The 17,911-nt window shown below is 50.5% G+C and overlaps 3 protein-coding genes and 1 non-coding gene across 9 annotated transcripts in view; 3 read left to right on the forward strand and 1 right to left on the reverse strand.

Annotated features, from left to right (window-relative positions):
• Positions 1–17,911, reverse strand: part of PHB2 (prohibitin 2) — a 108,627-nt gene that overhangs the window by 79,410 nt on the left and 11,306 nt on the right. The window lies entirely within an intron of this gene.
• C1H12orf57 (chromosome 1 C12orf57 homolog) lies at positions 204–1,289 on the forward strand. 2 transcript variants are annotated; one of them, XM_005506287.3, is made up of 3 exons: positions 204–364; positions 724–900; positions 990–1,289. In XM_005506287.3, the coding sequence occupies exons 2-3, from the start codon at positions 777–779 to the stop codon at positions 1,136–1,138; spliced, it is 273 nt and encodes a 90-aa protein (XP_005506344.2). In that variant the 5' UTR covers positions 204–364; positions 724–776; the 3' UTR covers positions 1,139–1,289. The 2 variants fall into 2 exon arrangements, with proteins under 2 accessions (XP_005506344.2, XP_064884302.1); XM_065028230.1 differs by lacking the exon at positions 204–364 and adding an exon at positions 427–652.
• LOC135578353 (U7 small nuclear RNA) lies at positions 409–468 on the forward strand. Its single transcript, XR_010469867.1, has one exon. It is a non-coding gene; the product is annotated as a U7 small nuclear RNA (small nuclear RNA).
• Positions 2,134–16,927, forward strand: PTPN6 (protein tyrosine phosphatase non-receptor type 6). 5 transcript variants are annotated; one of them, XM_005506288.4, is made up of 16 exons: positions 2,134–2,353; positions 2,554–2,654; positions 7,374–7,496; positions 7,780–7,974; positions 11,062–11,284; positions 11,984–12,100; positions 12,266–12,379; positions 12,789–12,885; positions 13,295–13,374; positions 13,466–13,615; positions 13,735–13,866; positions 14,134–14,288; positions 14,581–14,648; positions 15,044–15,195; positions 15,916–16,013; positions 16,134–16,927. In XM_005506288.4, the coding sequence occupies exons 2-16, from the start codon at positions 2,641–2,643 to the stop codon at positions 16,240–16,242; spliced, it is 1,827 nt and encodes a 608-aa protein (XP_005506345.1). In that variant the 5' UTR covers positions 2,134–2,353; positions 2,554–2,640; the 3' UTR covers positions 16,243–16,927. The 5 variants fall into 5 exon arrangements, with proteins under 5 accessions (XP_005506345.1, XP_005506346.1, XP_064884171.1 ...); XM_005506289.4 differs by having other exon boundaries at positions 2,228–2,353; positions 2,557–2,654; XM_065028099.1 differs by lacking the exon at positions 13,735–13,866 and having other exon boundaries at positions 2,228–2,353; positions 2,557–2,654.

The raw sequence follows: 17,911 nt of genomic DNA on the forward strand, positions 1-17,911 counted from the left end.
CCCAGCTAGGGCGCCGCCGGCGGGCACTGCCCAGGCGCGGTGGCGGGGCCGGCGCAGAGCGCGCCAGCGGCGGAGGGGCCGCTGTTCCCGGCAGCACACGCTCTGGCGGCGGTGGCAGCGGAGAGCCCGCCCCCCCCGCGGGGCGGGGCGTACGCGCCGCGCTACCAATGGGAAGCGGCTTATCTGCATACCGGCCGAACGGCGCCGTGGGGCTCTGCTTTGCGTGGACGGCAACGGCCGCTGCTAGCACGGACAGAGCAGCGGGGCCGGGCCGGGCTGGGCCGGGGGCGCGGAGCCGTTGGGGCACATGCAGGAGGTGGCCCGAGGCAGAAGCGGCCTTTGCAGCCCTCGCCCTCAGAGAGAGGTGGGGAGGCCTGGGTGGGGCCTGGCGCGGGCCAGGCGTGGCTTCAGTGATTTCAGCTCTTTTAGTATTTGTCCAGTAGGTTTCCCGCCGCGCGGGAAGCCTCACCCGAACGTATAACAATAGACGGGGCGCGCATGCGTTGTCGGGGTGGGGGTGTGTCCTGACTGCTGGGCACTGGGAGGTGGTGCCGCGGAGCCTGAGGAGGCGGGGGGGCAGCGGCCCCGGCGCGCCCCATGGCGGCGTCCGTTCAGGCCCCACTGGCGCCCATGAGCGCGGAGCAGGCGAAGGGTGAGGGGGGGGGGGGGGGGGGCAGCGCTGGCGCCGGGACCGACTGATAGCTGTGTGCTCGTCTCCCGCAGTGGTGCTGGCGGAGGTGATCAAGGCCTTTGGGGCGCCCGAAAACAAGCAGCGGATGGAGGAGGCTCGGGACAACGCCTGCAACGATATGGGCAAGATGCTGCAGTTTCTCCTGCCCGTGGCCACCCAGATCCAGCAGGACGTGATCAAAGCCTACGGCTTCAGCAACGATGGTGAAGGTGGGTTGTTCCCCACCGGGTGGGGAGCTCTGGGCTTGCCGAGGGGGCGGAGGTGGTTGTGTGCCTCCTTCTTACCCTCTTTCTTGCAGGGGTCCTGAAGTTCGCCCGGCTGATCAAGTCCTACGAGTCCCAGGACCCAGAGATCGCCAGCATGTCGGGCAAGCTTAAGGCCATGTTCCTGCCGCCCATGACGCTGCCACCACATGGGGCTGGGACTGGTGGAGTGGCAGCCTCCTGAGACTGTGGACCTCTCCTGCCTTGCCAGGGCTGTCCTCCCAAGGCATGGGTCCTGTCAGCACTTGAACAAGGGAGACACTGACCTGAAGGGAGTGGGATGCTTTGTGTATGCTTATGTGTCTGCTTGTGAATAAAGAATATCTTGAAAATGCCTTCAGGCACGGGTGCTTCTCCCTGGTGCAGAGGCAGTTACAGCAGTGCCCACCTCATTTTTGATGAAAACTGTGCTAGTGTCTCAAGGGGCTCAGTATATACCAAGTTCTGCAAAAAAGTAATTGATTTTACAAGCCTTGGTGTGAAAGCCCAAGGGCTTGAGATGGAAGTATATTTTTTTTTTTTAACATTTCAGAGGCGCTAAGCCCTGTCTACGAGCAAGCATTTACAAATGCGGTATTTGAAACATACTAGGTAACATGTCCCTAAACACAACCTCCTGCTGTTCAGCAAGTACTGTACGTGTAGCTGAGACCCCTATCCCCAGCAGGGTCAGGGCAGATAACTTATTCTTGCCACCAGTGCCTGTGGCTGCATTGTTTTCCAGCTGAACGCATCAGCCTAAAGAAAAAGGCAGCAGGGAGCAGCACCGTGTGGGAGGGCTGGGCTTGCCCCATATGGCTGCAGCCTGGATTAGAACAACAGAAACAGTGTGGAACGGTATCTTGTGTCTTTTGGGACCACAGAGAGACAAACCTGGCAGGGCAGCCTCACTCCAGTGTGAGATTTTTCTGATTCTAGCTTGGTTCAAACAAAGGGACATCAGATGTAGCTGCTTGTAGCCCCCAGCCTGTTGCCTTTGGAAGCGTTGACGTCTTTGGGGAGGATGATGGGTGGCAGGGCTGGAGGTGGAGGAGCCGGGCCAGGGAGAGCAGGGAGCTGCAAACCAGGTGTGAGAGAGCTGTGTCTGGTTTTGTCTTCTGCACTCTCCAGTTATGAACCAGGCAGGAACGTAGCCAGCGAGGGCGTGAGCTGAGTGGATCAGAGGCAGGAAGAGCAGTCAGTCCCTTCCGTCTCCATCTGCCTCTCCCAGCTTGGCCTTGGCCTTCCCTCCACCCCTCTAATTATTCATTAACTGCAGCCCAGGAAGTGCTTTCCAAATGGTGAAAATTAACCCCTCAGCTTGAGGCCTGTGGCTTGCCTGACCTGGAGCTACCTTTTCTTCTTATTCCACCCGAGCACAGGGGAAGTTGGGGGCTGTGCCTGTGCAGATCAGACACAGGTGAGTCACGGAAGGTGCCGCAGTCAGTTCCCAAGTGCTGCCAGCTGCCCCTCCAGAGACAGGGCACTCACCACCATGAGCGTCCAGCCCTGTCGGGAGGTGCGAGTCCACTTGTCCTCTGTCAAAGTCTTTGATCTCTCTCTTAAGTCTGTCTCAAGATACTGTCTTAATAATTCAAATATTGCTTTATATTTTTCTAGTAGGATCCCCTGGATAAGGGCTGTGGTGTTTCCTCCACCTGTTGCTGTTAGTGCCCCATTAGTGGGGGTCTGGGAGTCAAGATCCCGATGCCATCCTGTGGGTGAGTGCTGTCAATGCTAGTTAGGGGAAGAAAACAAGAGTGGTTGGTGAGAAAAATAAAAATACTGGCAGTAGGAATTCAGTACAGAAGGGGGAAAAAAACACCTAATAAGAGCTACAGGATAGCTGGAGGACTGGAGTTCGTGGTGTTTTAGATTGCTGCTGCTGGTGTTATTGCTCCTTCTCACTATAATAAAGAGCAAGCAGGGTTTATGATGCCCAGACCCACAGTTTCTCTGCCAGGCCTGCAGCTGCAGCATCTCTGCATGTTTTTGTAGAGAGAGAGGTTCTGGAAATAGAACTTGCATGGTGAGGTGAGAAAATTGGCTGATGTTAGAAAGTTATTCAGGATAAGAGAGTGGGAGCTGCCTGTGAATAATTGCAGAAGGACCTTAGCGTAGTGAAGGAGTGGACAATAGAACAGACGATGAAATATAAATATAGACACATGTTCATGGAGAAAAATAATTCAAAATTTTCATATAAAACAATTAACTGTGAAGTAATTGCAACCTCTCTAGAGTAAGACTGTGATCATGTATAAGTCCATGCAATTGTTAGCTTAATGCTTGGTTGTGGTGAAAAAATAGCAGAAATCATCACTGTTGCTATGTATATACGTACATATGTAAATATCTCACCAACATGATGAACACTGCAGTTCTGTGCCACCCTAAACCCTTATTTCCAAAACAATCCAACAGAGTTGCAAACATCTCAGAGGGGGACAGCAAAGGTGATCAGAGCTGTAGAAAAACTCTGTATGAAGAACACCTAAACAGGGTTGGAGTCTTTAGCCTGGCAAAGAGCTGAGGGAGGATATGGATGTTATGGGTCCGTGTCATAGCAGCTTGTAGGGGGTGAATAGAAATCAGTTGCTCTTTTTTCTTTCTTTACAACAACCAGATGTTAATAAAAGTGGGCAGGGAGGAGGTTATAGACAAGCCAAAGGAGGGGGTGTTTCTGTAGCTAAGCAGTGGAACTCCTTGTGAAAGAATCCTAAATTTGTGATGGATTTGACAGTTGACTCTACAAGTAGCTGCAAATAGAAGCTTAGGGAGTACAGGGGGAAAAGAAGCTCCATGCATAACCTCTTCCTCTATCCTTCCTTCAACTACCATTTTGATCTCTGGATCACGTAGTCCACCCCCCTTGCACATGGCAGAGCTAACCCCAAAGCTAGATCAGGTTGCTCAGGGCCTTGTTCAGCTGGGTCCTGAACCCAAGCAAATGGCAGAAAGATGTGCCAGGGGAGATGTAGGTTGGGCATTAGGAAAAGATTCTTTACCCAAAGGGTGGTGGAGCACTGGAACAGGGTCCTCAGGGAGGTGTCACAGCCCCAAGCCTGACAGTATTGAAGAAGCATTTGGGCAATGCCCTCAGACACATGGTGTGAATTCTGGGGTTGTCCTATGCAGGGACATAAGTTGAACTCAACGATCCTTGTGGGTCCCTTCCAACTCAGGACTTTCTATGATTCTGTGATCTCAAAGAGTGGAGATTCCCCAGCCTCTCTGGGGACCTGTGGCAATTGCTGAACTGCCCTTGTGGGGGAGTGTATGTACAATTTTTCCTCCATACCCAATCAGTATTTCCCTTGCTGCAAGTTATGCCTGTTGTTTCTTGTCCTTTTGCTGTATCCCACAAAGAAGAGTCTGGCTCCAAAACCCCCAGTCCTCCTCTAGGTAGTCTCAGACAGCTCTTAAATCCCTCCTTCAGCATCTTTTCTCCAAGCTGAACAAGTGCATGTTCCCCACTTAGTGGCCTTGTGCTGGATTCTGTCCAGTTTCCCAGTGGTGGTGTTTGGGGCAGGGGGGGCGGGTTGTGTGTGTGTGTTGATTGGGTTTTTTGGGTCGTTTGTTTGTTTTTTTCCAGTTTTTGTTTGTTTTACAGTAGTCCAGATGTGAGTGGTTTTTAATTAGCTATTTAATATTTCTTCTCCTCTAAATTTTTTCCTGTGCTAGCTGTGGTTTGGCTCCACAAAGGATTTACAGGATGAGGTTCCACCATCTGTGTTGTACTGAAAGCTGAACAACAGTGTAAGAGTAGTCTCTTTGCTGAAATCTCTTGACCCGTTAATTATATTAAGAAAGTATTTTAGCAGCTCAGTTATAGTCTGTCATTGCATGCTGCAGCCATTTGTGAGAGCAACCTCAAAGATACCAACCAGTTGCTTCTTTACTGTGGTATTTCCCTCCCTTACCAGAAGGAACTCCTCACTGGTAGTTTTTAATTAGATGGCCCAGGTCAAAGACAGTGAGTCAGCTGTGTGCATCCAGTCCTTTTCTGAGCTGAAAGCAACCAGAAGTATAAATTCATTCTGTAAATTATGTGATTTGGGATTTGTATCGACACAAATACTGACATGTGGGTTATGCTGCACCCTGTGGTTTGTCCTTCTGAAGCATACTGAATTACATGAGGCTGGTGCTAATTGACTCTTTCTCTTCTGATTTGGGCTCTTTGCTACCTTGCTCTTTCCCTGTTCCCCTGTGTCCCACTAAAGTTCTCTTCCTTGGACAGATGTTCTGCTTCAGACAGCTCATAAGGTGTAGAGATGCCTAGGTCTGACTTTTGTCTGCCATAGCATCATATCAACTCTACATAATCTAGTATTCTTTTGATATCAGGAATTCTTCTTTGGGACGTCTGCCCAGAAGTTCCTTTTGTTTCTGTCCTACAACTAAACGATATTTGTTTCCTGTGCCAATGCTAGACTGGCTCAGATTTAGGTACAGTTTTTTAGGTGCAACTTCTACAACTTTGTGTAGAAGTGGTTCCCTTGAGACACGGGTCTCTGTACATTTAAGGTGGATTTTCTTTTGTTTTGTTTGGTTTTTTTTCCATAATATCAGTTTTTATTCAGTACAGCTGGATTCCTACAGCTTACCACATCCCAGCTCATCATGTGTGTGAAACTAGAAGCATTTCAAAATAAGCTGTTGTAAGTGCCTGTGCTGCCTTTCTAGCAATGAAGTTTAGCTTCCCACTCATCTCTCCTGCACTTCCCTTTGTGGTTAGTTTCTGTCTTGGCCATGAGTTTTGCCTTGGTCGTTGCTAGTAGCCTGTTCAGCCTTCTGCAGGATTTCCCAGTCTGCTGGTGTGTAGGGAAGTTATGCAGCTGTTGATACTTGAAATGAGCAAGTCTGTTGCTGTTCCTGCTGCCCACACCACCACACAGCATGGTTGAGGTGGCACCAAGGAAGAGTCAGGCTCCTTTGACAGCTGGATTGCCCTCTTTGGCCACTGCTCAGCTCCCATTCTTTCATGAGACCTGCAGACCTTGTAACCAGTGCTATGGAAAAGGGCAGTCATGGGCTGTAGTTGGAGATGACCAGGTAAATGGAAATGGTTCGTTTTATTTCTTGATCTGGTTGTCCAGGTTGACAGCTTTGGCCTCAGTATGCTGTACTGGGACCTGGAAGGTCCTAGGCTCAGCTCTCTTGGTTCTGTGTGGGCCCTCTGCCCTGCTCTCTGCCTGTTTTCCTGGGCAACTTCACCACGCCTTCCACCCTGGCCCTTTTGAGCCACCACCGCTCATGTCAGTCGCACCCACCAGCAGGCTGTTTTTGGGAAGGCAGCACTGTGCTGAGAGCTGGGCTGGACCTCCAAGTCTGCAGCTCTGGGTTTGCACATGTTCTCCCTGTGGCTGTACAGAGTGTGTAGGATATTTACGTGCCCAGAAGGTTCATCAGGGAGCTGCAGTGTGGAGGTTGCAGCTGAGGGCAGCTCAGCAGAGCCAAGCTGGGTGTCTGAGTGTTCATGACCTGTAGTAAGGTGCTTCATTGCTCCATGTATGCTAGCATGTGCTGCTTGCTTCAGCCTTGCAGTTGTCTGGGTGACCCCAGGTAGCTGTGGTCCCCTTGGCACCACAGCAAGGGCTTGGGGGTGTGAAGCACTCATGACTCCTCCTGGCCTTTTGAGAAAGAAGTTGCACAGAGGATGTGCAGAAATGAATTTTGTGAGTCTGACCAGGACCCAAGACGCACACATAGAGTCAACCTTGGTGTGAAAATAAGAGAGGGACCCAAGAATAATGGGGGGGTGAGGGGGTGGGGAAGGCGGGGTGGAGAAGACACAAAAGGAGAAGCAGAAGTGTGTGCAAAGCAGCTTGGGGCTGGGGAGCTGATGGCTCAGAGCTCTTCCTGTTCCTGGTGCTGCGCCTGCCCAGCTCGCACAGGCTGTGCCCAGCAGCATTGTGCAGAGGGACAGAGAGCAAGGCGCCTATCCAGAAGCAGTGGAGAGGATATGGACTGACGGTAGATGCCAGGAGAGATACATGGCCAGCTCCCCAGAGGAGCAGAAAAAGCTTGGTGTTGGGTACTCCAACACAGACCTCCGACTTCCCTTTTCTCGCCGGTGCAAGCTGATTTATCCTCTGTTTCTTGAGCTGTTTTGGTGGTAGCCACTTGGCTCCCTCTTCTTTCACCCTCCACGATGGTGAGGTAAGAGGGGCTGAGTAGTGTGTGTGTTGGGGGGAGGGGGCAGGGAGAGGGAACAGGAAAGTAGGACGGAGCAGAGCGGGGAATCATTCTGAAAGCTGTATCTTCATGGAAACCTTTCATAGGCTTGGGGAGGTATTGGGTAGAAAGGGCTGCTGCTGCTGGCTCTCACCTGTGTGGGTGTCTCTGGGGATGGTGACATTCTTCACTGAACAAGTCTACACAATGGTGCCTGGCCTTTTCTGTTCACTTGATTATGTTTTTATGTCCTCTGCTAGGTGGTTTCACCGTGACCTAAGTGGGCTGGAAGCTGAAGCCTTACTGAAGGGACGAGGTGTCCATGGGAGCTTTCTGGCCAGACCCAGTCGGAAGAATCAAGGGGATTTTTCTCTTTCGGTTAGGTAAGTAACTTGGACCCCAACTTCTGTCTTTCCAGGGTTACATTTGCAGAATGCTTAAATGCTCACATGTCCTGTGGCATCTTCTTCATCCTGTCCTTATTCCTTTGAGTTCTCTCCAAGATAAGCTTCCTAGCATCCCTCAAGTTGCCCCAGGAGCTTCTCTTTCTTGTCATCTCCTTTCACTGGGATGGTTTGCTCTGGTTCCGTGGCTGGAGAAAATGAAGAACGTTTTCTGCCTCTTTTCCAACCACCTCACTAGACTGCTCTGTGCATCATCCCACAGGGTAGGTGACCAGGTAACTCACATCCGCATCCAGAATACTGGGGATTTCTATGACCTCTATGGAGGGGAGAAGTTTGCCACCTTGTCAGAACTGGTGGAGTACTACACACAGCAACAGGGCTCACTGCAGGACAAAGATGGAACGATCATCGACTTGCGATATCCGCTCAACTGTTCCGACCCCACTACAGAGAGGTATGGAGAAGGCAGAGCAGCTGGTGTGACTCTGATGAGACCTCCTCTATGTTTCATGGTCTTCTTTCTGCGCTGCCTGCATCCTCAGACCAAACCCTGCAAAAGTGTCTCTTGCTTCTCATACCCTTCTGTGCTTCCACATGAGCAGCATCTCCACGAATAGCTGGACATACCTTGACCCATCACAGCAGACCTAGTAGGGTTCCATTATTACTTCTGGTTTCCTGTTGCTTTTGCTATTTATATGCTGTTTCCTAAAAGCAAAGGTTGTGGCGTCAGTTACGGGTACGCAGTGGTCTGTAGAGTGACACGTTATGTGGATGCCCTGAGCCTTGCCGTCGGCCTCCTCGGTTAGTCCAGGCCTGGGTGACTCACATAGCTGAGAGCAGAACCATGTTTCCCTGCTATTCCTAGCCTGCTTAGTCTCCTTCCTGTCCCCACTTTGCATATGTTTCTGACACCAAGTTCCTAAATCAAATCAGGTGGTTTCGCCCTTGTGCTTGCAGGCTCTTTGATGCAGCTCTGGGAGCAGTTGCGCTGTGCTCTGGGGCAGACAGGTCCTCCTTGCATACCTGGAGACAAAGGGAGCAAACATGTCCTGGGCGAAGCATCTTAGGTACAGCCCTGCTTACTCCAGGGTCAGGCTGCAGAGGGGCCAGGGTCTGCATATGCTGGCTGTCTTCCCCTCTCAAGGCCGTTGGGTTGTGGCCCTGCAGTTTCCTCTCTTCCTCCCTGCGGTTGGAAACTTCTCCCCCCCATCAGGCTCTTACAAAATCTCCTCTCACTCTCTCCCCAAGTGATTTTCCATCACGTGGCTTTAAAGAGCTGGGCTCTACTGGGGGAAGGGAGAGGTGAACAGGATCCATTAACCCCTTCCTACTTGTGGTGAGGAGGTCTGGAGACCTCTTTCATGAGCGGGAGGGGGTCAACCATTCCCCAGGGGGCACCTGAGCACTGGCACATGGTGGCTGAACCCTTATTTGGGAGGGGCATCAGAAATTAATGACTGCTGTGTAATGGAAGGCACCAGCTATTTCTTGCAGTGATGATCAACAGAAGTTACTTTCCAAGGTACAACAACTGCCTGCTGCTTTCTTGCTGTCAAAATGGCTCCTAGATCTTGTGTAGAGGAATGTGTTTGTCTGGCCAGATGCGTGGGTAGGTGAGGGCCTTGGCTACAGTTCTTGGAAACATAACCATGGCCATGTTAAGTTCACCATAGACACCAGTACCACCCCAGGTCTCCACTGTTAGCTGCCCTGTGGCCAGCAAACCTGTTCCAACAGCGGTAACCACACTGGCTTGTCCACTGAGCATCAGCCTGGCCTTGATGGCAGTGTCTGCGGTGACCTATAGAGTGTGGCTGCCATTTCTTGTGGCATCTGTGATGAGCGGGACCAGGGACGGGCATTGCAAGTCAGTCTGTTGCAACAGCTACCTGCTTTGAAATGCTGCTCACCAGGGGAGATGGCCCAAAGCAGACATGCCTCCAGCTGTTGAGACAGCTCTGTGTAAGTGGGACAGAGCTGCAGTCAACGTGGCCTTCACCTGGCACAGCAGCTGTGCTGCGAAGGCCCCTGAAGGTAGAGCCCAGCACATGGCTCCAGCTGGAGATGTGGATATCCCAGAACTGTAGGGACCTGTTGGAACCAGGCCCATCCCTGCTGGAAGAGAAGGGCCCCATTCCCCTTCCTGACACTGAGCTGGGAAGGAGAGAAGGGGCTGGGGCAGGAGCACCATGGATGTGGTGGCCATTGGGCTGAGATGGGTCCAGACACAGCAGAGGCTTCACCAGAAATGGGTACCAGGAGCAGTGGGATGATCCAGAGTGTTTCCCAGCGCCCAGAGAATCTCACAGCTCTCAACTTTCTATGGTTTGGATCTGTAGCTCCAGCTGCCAAGTGAGTTGTGTGGAAGCAGGACAGAGCTGCAGTGAACACGGCCTTCTGCATCTCTACTTAGCAGCTCAGCAGTGCCCCCTGGATTCTCTGGTGTGGTCCAAAGAGACTGTGAAGCTTGGGACAAGCGTGAGGAACTAGAAGATCTGCACAGGGACAACCTGGGTCACATCTGGATTTTCTGCAAGGCCAAGAGCCCTGCAGTAGGAGGATAGGCCGGCGTTGTCCCGTCTCCCAGCCTGCTTCTGGTGTCCATTGCTTGCACTGACACTGCACAGTGCAGTGAGATCCACCAGGCAGGCACACCCTCCCCGTCCCGAGGCCTTTGCAGGTGGGAAGGGTCTTGGCAGCACCTGTGCCCTCTGCACCACACTTGTGTCCCTCTGCACCCTGGGGCCAGTCCTGCAGCAAGGTAGAGAGCACCTCAGTTAAATGGGGATGCTCCTCACTTCATGCTGAGAGGAGAAACGGAGCTGCTGACTGGGTGTTTGTGCTGAGGATAGGAACACACACAGATCTACAGCAGTGACAAGTACCAGGAGAGGAGCAGAATACGTGTTCCAGGTGGCTCCTGCTGTTAACTCCCATGGCTGGACTGATCACTGCAGTGTGATGTGCCCAGAGAATGGGAATCATTCTTTGACTGAGTTTCAGAAAGAGGGGTCACTGGGATAGTTCTTTCCTGGATCTGATCTCTACATAGCCATCTGGGTGCTGCTAAATCCAATGGTAGAGTCTGACTCATAAGGGGTTTATTTTTATTTCTCTGGTCTCTGAGTTTCTGAACCAACCTGCAGCAGTAAGGCTGGAATGATGCTGGGAAGTGCTGAAACCAACAGATTACCCTTTCCTGACTGGTTTTCAAGCCAGCAAGCATTGCTTACCTGAACTTGTGTGCATCACACAACTAGATCACACTTGGTGCTTTCCCGCTGTGTTCTCTGGTACCAGCATTCTGCTCCCTGGGCCCCTTCTACCTCTGCCTCATCCCTTGCCCTTTCCTTTTCTTGCTGTCTGTCTCATCCTGCTCCTCCCTTGGTTCCCTTCCCTCTCTTCTCCCCTCCTCTGTCTTCACCTTCCCTTCTTCCCTCACACTTCCCTGGTATTGCTGTCCTTCACTCATCAGGTCAAGGGCATCCACTTCACTGCATCTTCACCTCTCTTCTCACCCTCTCTTGTGTTTTCTTAGGTGGTACCATGGGCACCTGTCAGGCCCTGCAGCTGAGTCACTTCTCCAGGCCAAAGCCACCCCTTGGACCTTCTTGGTGCGGGAGAGCCTCAGCAAACCTGGGGATTTTGTCTTGTCTGTCCTCACTGACCAGCTTAAACCTGGGTCTGATGCTCCACCAGCTGGTGCAACCAGTGCCTCTGGGGCCCAGCTCAAAGTCACGCACATTAAGATCATGTGTGAGGTGAGCAGTTGGGAAAGCAAAAGGAAAGGGAGTGAAAGAAATCTCTGATGATCTCTGTTGATCATATCCTCAAAAGCATGGGCCCTGTCAGCTTGATTACCATCAACAGTGTTTTGGATCAAAGTGCTGTCACCTTGCAAGTTCCTTATGTCCTTGCCCCAACCTGGGTGACTATGGGCAGTACTGGGTGCTCACACATGGGAGGAAGCAGGGCTCAGTGTGACCAAGAATTCCAGTATGGGGAGTTTGTGGTAAAAGGGAGAGAGGAGGACTCACAATCTAATTATGAGTTCACCAAAAGTGTTAAAAGTTTGTGGAGGAGGAGGGTGACATCTGCAAGGCCTCCACATGTAGTCTGAAGGATGTTACCAACTTGGCTGTCAGAAGTTCTCCTATTTCTTTCATGTGGGATGATGCAAAGAGAGGAGGAGGGAGATTTCAAGGACAGAAAGTAACTGACCTGAAGTGAAACCTGAGAGCAACATACATTCTCTAGGCTTCCATCCGCTGAGAACAGGAGTCGGTTCACCATGCTATTAACTTGGTGTTCTTAGGGCAAACTACCATTTGATCTCTCTGCCAGAAGTGCTTTTCTAGATGGCACAGGGTGGTTGGTGCCTATGGCTTTGCACCCCTGTTACCTTTTCCCTGAGCATTATCAGTCTTGAGTGGGGCATTACACATTCTTACTCCTTTTAGAATGGACGCTACACAGTTGGAGGTGCTGAAATGTTTGACAGCTTGGCAGATCTAGTGGAGCACTTCAAGAAGACTGGAATTGAGGAGGTGTCTGGCTCCTTTGTGTACCTGAAGCAGGTAAATCCCATTTCTTCTGTTTCTTAGGCATTCCTTTGGAGAGACCCCCCTTCTTATTTCTGCTTTGTGTTCCTCTCCTTCTTTTCTCCATAGCACACAGAGGAGACTTTGCTCTCCAGCAGTGTCCCTTTCTCATGCCAATCAATTGTGTTTTTCCATCCCCAGCCCTACTATGCTACGAGGGTGAACGCTGCTGACATTGAGAATAGAGTGCAGGAACTGAACAAGAAGAGCCTATCTGAGGAGACATCAAAAGCTGGATTCTGGGAGGAATTTGATGTAAGAAGCTGCTGGGGGCCGTTATTTTGGCTTTTTTGGGAAGTTCTTGTGCACCACTCATTCTCCATCCCTGATTTCTTCCTGGACACAAGCTTCTCAGGTGTCTTGTAAATTCTTGTCAATTTATCTTTGAAAGAAGTCTCTGTTTGGAATGTGTTCCTCTGGGGAGAAAGTGTCATCTTTAAGTGATCCCAGTGAGACAGAAATGTGCTTTTTCATGGTTGGGAGAACAAGTCACCAAGACAGTAATGGCATGAATCTTGGACATTTCAAGTCTAGGTTTGCTTTTCACTTCTCTGCTTTCCCACAAGCATGTCCACGTGTACCCAGTGTCACCACTGTTCCTGAGTGCCCACCTCCCCTGTCACACATTTGGCCTTGCTGTGACTATTCTCTCTTCTGCTCTCAGAGTCTGCAAAAACAGGAAGCCAAGCACCTGTTTGACCGTCATGAGGGTCAGAGACCTGAAAACAAGAGCAAGAACCGATACAAGAACATCTTGCCCTGTGAGTCCTGCTTCTCCACTATAAAAATATTCCCAAATAGACAGGCAATGAAGAGCTGTTCAAGTCATATCCAGCCCTGCTTCAGCCTGCTCTGTCCTCCAGAGTGGGTTACAAGGTGTGAGACATTAAGTATTTAAGAGCTGATGAGAGAGCTCACAGGCTTTTCATGCCCTTGAAGGAAGCAGGGAGGGTTGCATCAGACTCATTAGCTTCTGATGGTCCGTCAGGGGTAGAGAGATGGGAGGATAAAGTGAAATTGGTCTGACCACAAAGAGGGAGAGGTGAAAATATGGGGCATGCTACATGCTCTGGGCAACTTGAACGAGGTGACATGGGGCGGCGAAGGAGCTTTGTGTGGCTGGGCACAGAGTATCTCATTGTTTTGTTTGCTCTTTCACTGCATCCCCAGTTGATCACTCCAGAGTCATCCTCCAAGGAAGGGACCCAAATATCCCTGGATCTGACTATATCAATGCCAACTATGTCAAGGTGAGACTCTTGGAAAATGGCTATATGCCCAAAATGGGGGAGGCCCTGCCTGCTTCTGCAGCCCTCCTGATCTTGCCCTGTCCACACACAGAACAAACTGATCAGCCCAGATGAGTGCACCAAGACCTACATCGCTAGCCAGGGCTGCCTGGATGCCACAGTCAATGACTTCTGGCAGATGGTGTGGCAGGAGAACACGCGCATTATTGTGATGACCACACGGGAGGTAGAAAGAGGGCGAGTAAGTAGCAGTTTGTAGGTGTCTCAGAGCTGCCCTCTTTTCCCCTTCAACTACTGCTCTGCTCTTTCCCTCTTTCCTGCCTTCTGCCCATCCTCACCCTGCCCTCTCTGCCCACACAGAACAAATGTGTGCCTTACTGGCCAGAGGTGGGCAGCATGAAGGAATACGGTCCCTACCTTGTGGAGAACACTGGGGAACATGATGCATTGGAGTACAAGCTCCGGCACTTCTGTGTGTGTCTGAAGGATCATGTGAGTGTGCCTGGTTGAGGGCTGTCATGGAGCCTGTGGGTCTAATGGTCACTGTATGGCTAGGGCTGGGAACTGCTGGGTGCTGTGGTGATGTTGCTGTTGTATCGTTCTTGGGATTGCTGTTCCCACCTGGTTTGGGCTGGAGTCATCTATAAGTGCTCAGGAGACAGAGATTCCCTCTACCTTCAGACCCACCTCTCCCTGCGACAGAGGACAAGGATAGGTCTGTTTTCCAGTTTTACCAGTGTGGTGTTTTGTCATTTTCAGGGTAAGGCTGTGCGTGAGATCTGGCACTACCAGTACCTGAGCTGGCCTGACCATGGTGTACCCAGCGAGCCAGGAGGAGTGCTCAGCTTCCTTGACCAAATAAACCAGAAGCAGGAGAGCATCCCAAATGCAGGGCCTATTCTGGTGCATTGCAGGTTGGTACAGAGGCTGGGGTTTGAAGCACTTTCCAGCCATTATATAGGGTGAGTTGTAGACAGTCTGCCTTGCTGCACCAGCTCTTCCCTGGGGCTTGTGAGTGAAGTTTATGCCAGCCCCGCTTTTTCCTCTTTGATGCCCGCAAACCAAACTCTGCTGCCTGTTGAGGCCTTGACTCTTTGGTGGCATTTGCTGAACAGATGCTACAAGTGCTGCATCCTTCCCCAGAAGCAATTGCACTTTGTTTCAGGAGCTGTATTGCTCTGACCTCTGCTTGTCCTCTCCTTACAGTGCTGGGATTGGCCGCACTGGGACTATGATCGTCATTGATATGATAGTGGAAACAATCTCCACCAAGGGTAAGAGGACCCCACAATGTGTTGAAGTGAATTGGCCTACCCACTAGTGCTGTACCCTTAAGTCCAGCTGCAAAGCGGTGAAAACTCTCAGGTATCAGTGGGAGAGATCCTGCTACAGCCCTGGTTCTGCTGTCCTTGCCACATGGCAGTTACTGGATCTCTGCACAATATACACTTATTGTGGCTCCAACCTTTCCTGAGCGTGGGCTCTTCCTCAAGGGTCAAGCTTGGAAGATGTTGAGCAGGAAGGAGGGATAGGAGGCCCATACAGGAATAAAAAGTGTGGAGCGGGAGTTGAAACTTCTTGACTGACCTCCACTGTGACTGCTTTTGGTGGAAAGTTGAGGGGAGGGTCAGTGAACACACCCATAAGCTTTTCTGATGCCCCTTGCTAGGGCTGGACTGTGACATTGACATCCAGAAGACTATCCAGATGGTGAGGGCCCAACGCTCAGGGATGGTGCAGACAGAGGCCCAGTACAAGTTCATCTATATGGCCATCTGCCAGTTCATAGAGACGACCAAGAAAAAGCTGGAAGTTATTCAGGTGAGAAGGGGGAACTCTACTTTGCTGTCCTCTGAGTCCATGCCCTGCATGGTGCTGGCTCTGAGCCCAGGTGCTCTGCTTCCCAAGCTTTAAGGTAGCACTGGGACCTACGCAGACTACGATGGTGCACCAAGATTTCAGTCCCTGTCCCTTTGAAATTCAGGGGACAGCATTAGCAGCTCAAGTACCAGCCCCTTCTGACCTGCTAAGCAGCAGTAAGTTGTAATGCAGTTATTTCAGCTTCATTCTATATCACATCTCCACCAAGTGTTGCTTTGTTACAGGCTGAATCTAAGACAGGCAAAGACTAAACCTCTCCTTTCCTCTTTGTCTTTCCCATGCTGGTTCTGCAGGTACCACCTAAGCCCTTGTGGAAAGGATTTTCGCCTACTAGCTGATAAGTGGCATCATTTCTCTCTCCTCATAGCCTCTGGCAGCACCCACTAGCTGCTGCTATCTGTTTAATATTCTTTAGCTGACATGACACTCCCAGGCATTCCAGTGCCTCCAGAAATGTGCTGCTCTGCTGTTCACCCACGTATAAGGATACTTTTGCATCCCTGCTGCTCACCTCTGTGAGAGCAGTAGGGAGGGCGCACTGAGCCTGAGGGCTTCAACAATCCACCAAGATCCACTGAGATCGTAGCATGAAGCGTGGTTAAAAACTCACACGCTTCCTCCACACCACATTCTTCTCACCTTGATTTTTCTCTTCCGTAGTCTCAGAAAGGCAAGCCAAAAGAGTCTGAATACGGGAACATTGCCTACCCCCCTGCAGTGAGGAATGTGCACGTCAAGGCTTCACGAAAATCCTCCAAGTAAGAGCTCACCTAAACCTGAGGCGCAGCTATGCCTGCCTCTGGCAATAGTCTCTCTGCTGGCTTGGCTGGCTTCTTCCCCATGCTCACTTTTTCCTTTGTTTTTCCCTTGTCTTACAGGCAGAAAGATGAGTCAACTGTTTATGAGAACTTGGGGAAAAAAGAGGAAAAGGTGCGGAAACAGCGCTCCTCAGAGAAGAAGCTGAAAGGTTCACTAAAGAAAAAATAAGCGTGCTTTGCAGATAGCTCCATGGGGGTTTTGAACCTGGGGTGCAGGACTGGAGCTCACGTCCAGGCTGGCTTATTTCCCATTCCCCACTCTCAGACTGGAACCAGGCTTTAGCCCTTCACTCCCATGCCACCTTCCCGTGCCCTGAACCAGACTGCTTTTCAGCTTAGCTGACCAACTCCATTGTCCCTTGCCTCTGCAGGCCAGTGAAGTCTCCTGCTGCCCCTTTGCCATTCATTAACAGGAACACAATCAAACAAACAAACCCCACAACAACAAACAAACAAACAAAACCCAACAAACCAAACCAAAACAGCTCTTCTTTCCCTTCTTCTCTGAGCATGGAGGCCAAACTCACCTCTGCTGTGTCAGCTGTAGCTGACTTCTTGAAGAAGAGCTAAGGAAGCTCTTTACAGGAGCTACATCTCTGCCCACTGCTGTGGGTTAGAATTTAGCCTGCTAGTGTTCTCTGAAGCCTCATCTTTTAAAGTCTGGAGTTTTTGACCTGTTTTAGTTCGGCTCCTCTGCAATTCATTAGAAAACTTCCTGTTGCCTTAATACCAACTCTGCGCCCTACAATCTCTTTTCTACTTAATTCTTCAATTGGATGCTGTAAATAGATAAGAATTCGATGTGATGGCTATGTTTTCTCCCTTGTTTGTAAATAAATGTGTATTTCTTTGAATGCTGACTCCCAAAAGTTTTTTTCTATAATTTCTTTTTGAGTATAGCTGTACTTGTGGCTTCAATTGTGGCTTACAAAAATGGCTCTAATTTAGTTTTCATCAATTCCTATAGCCTCTTCGTCCTGGTTTTGGCTGGAATAGAGTTGATTTTTCTTCCTAGTAGCTGATATAGTGCTGTGGTTTAGATTTAGAATAACATTCATAACACATTGATGTTTTAGTTGTTGCTGAGCAGTCAAGGACTTTTTCAGCTTCTCACATTGGCCTGTCAAGGAAAAGGCAGGTGGTGCACAAGAAGCTGGGAGGGGACTCAGCTGGGACAGCTGACCCCCAGCTCCCCAGAGGAATATCCCGTACCATATGACATCATGCTCAGTATATAAGCTGAGGGAAGAAGAAGGAAGAGGGGCGGTTGTGGTCATAGTGTTTGTCTTCTGAAGTCACTGTTATGTGTGATGGAGCCCGGCTTTCCTGGAGATGGCCGAACACCTGCCTGCCAGTGGGAAGTAGTGGATGAATTCCTTGTTTTGCTTGTGCGTGCAGCTTTTGCTTTCCCTATTGAACTTTCTTTCAGCTCAGTCCACAAGATCTCTCACTTCTACCCTTCCGATCCTTTCCCCCATCCCACTGGGGAAGAGTGAGCAAGCAGCTGGGCAGTGCTTAGTTGCCAGCTGGGGTTAAACCATGACAACTTCTGAGCAGAAGTTCTGACCAACTACAGTGGCTCCTTGCTGTGAGACCTGAATGCTGGTAGTTGTCAGGTGAGTAAGAACAGAAAGTTAGCTGTGTCAAACGCAGACACAGGCTTTTGCACTTAAATTTTGGCACTTGGAAAAGTCATCTTCATGCTTCCAAATCATTCATTAGTCATTGTTTCATCCGTCTTTGGTGGTGTCCAACCTGAGATGGAGGGTAAGTCATAAGGGCTGCTTCAGCAATCAGTGTAGTCCCTGACTGCTCCTTCCTGAGTACCACTTGCTAGA

This window comes from Columba livia, chromosome 1 (genome assembly GCF_036013475.1).
Source record: "Columba livia isolate bColLiv1 breed racing homer chromosome 1, bColLiv1.pat.W.v2, whole genome shotgun sequence".
Classification (NCBI taxonomy): domain Eukaryota; kingdom Metazoa; phylum Chordata; class Aves; order Columbiformes; family Columbidae; genus Columba; species Columba livia.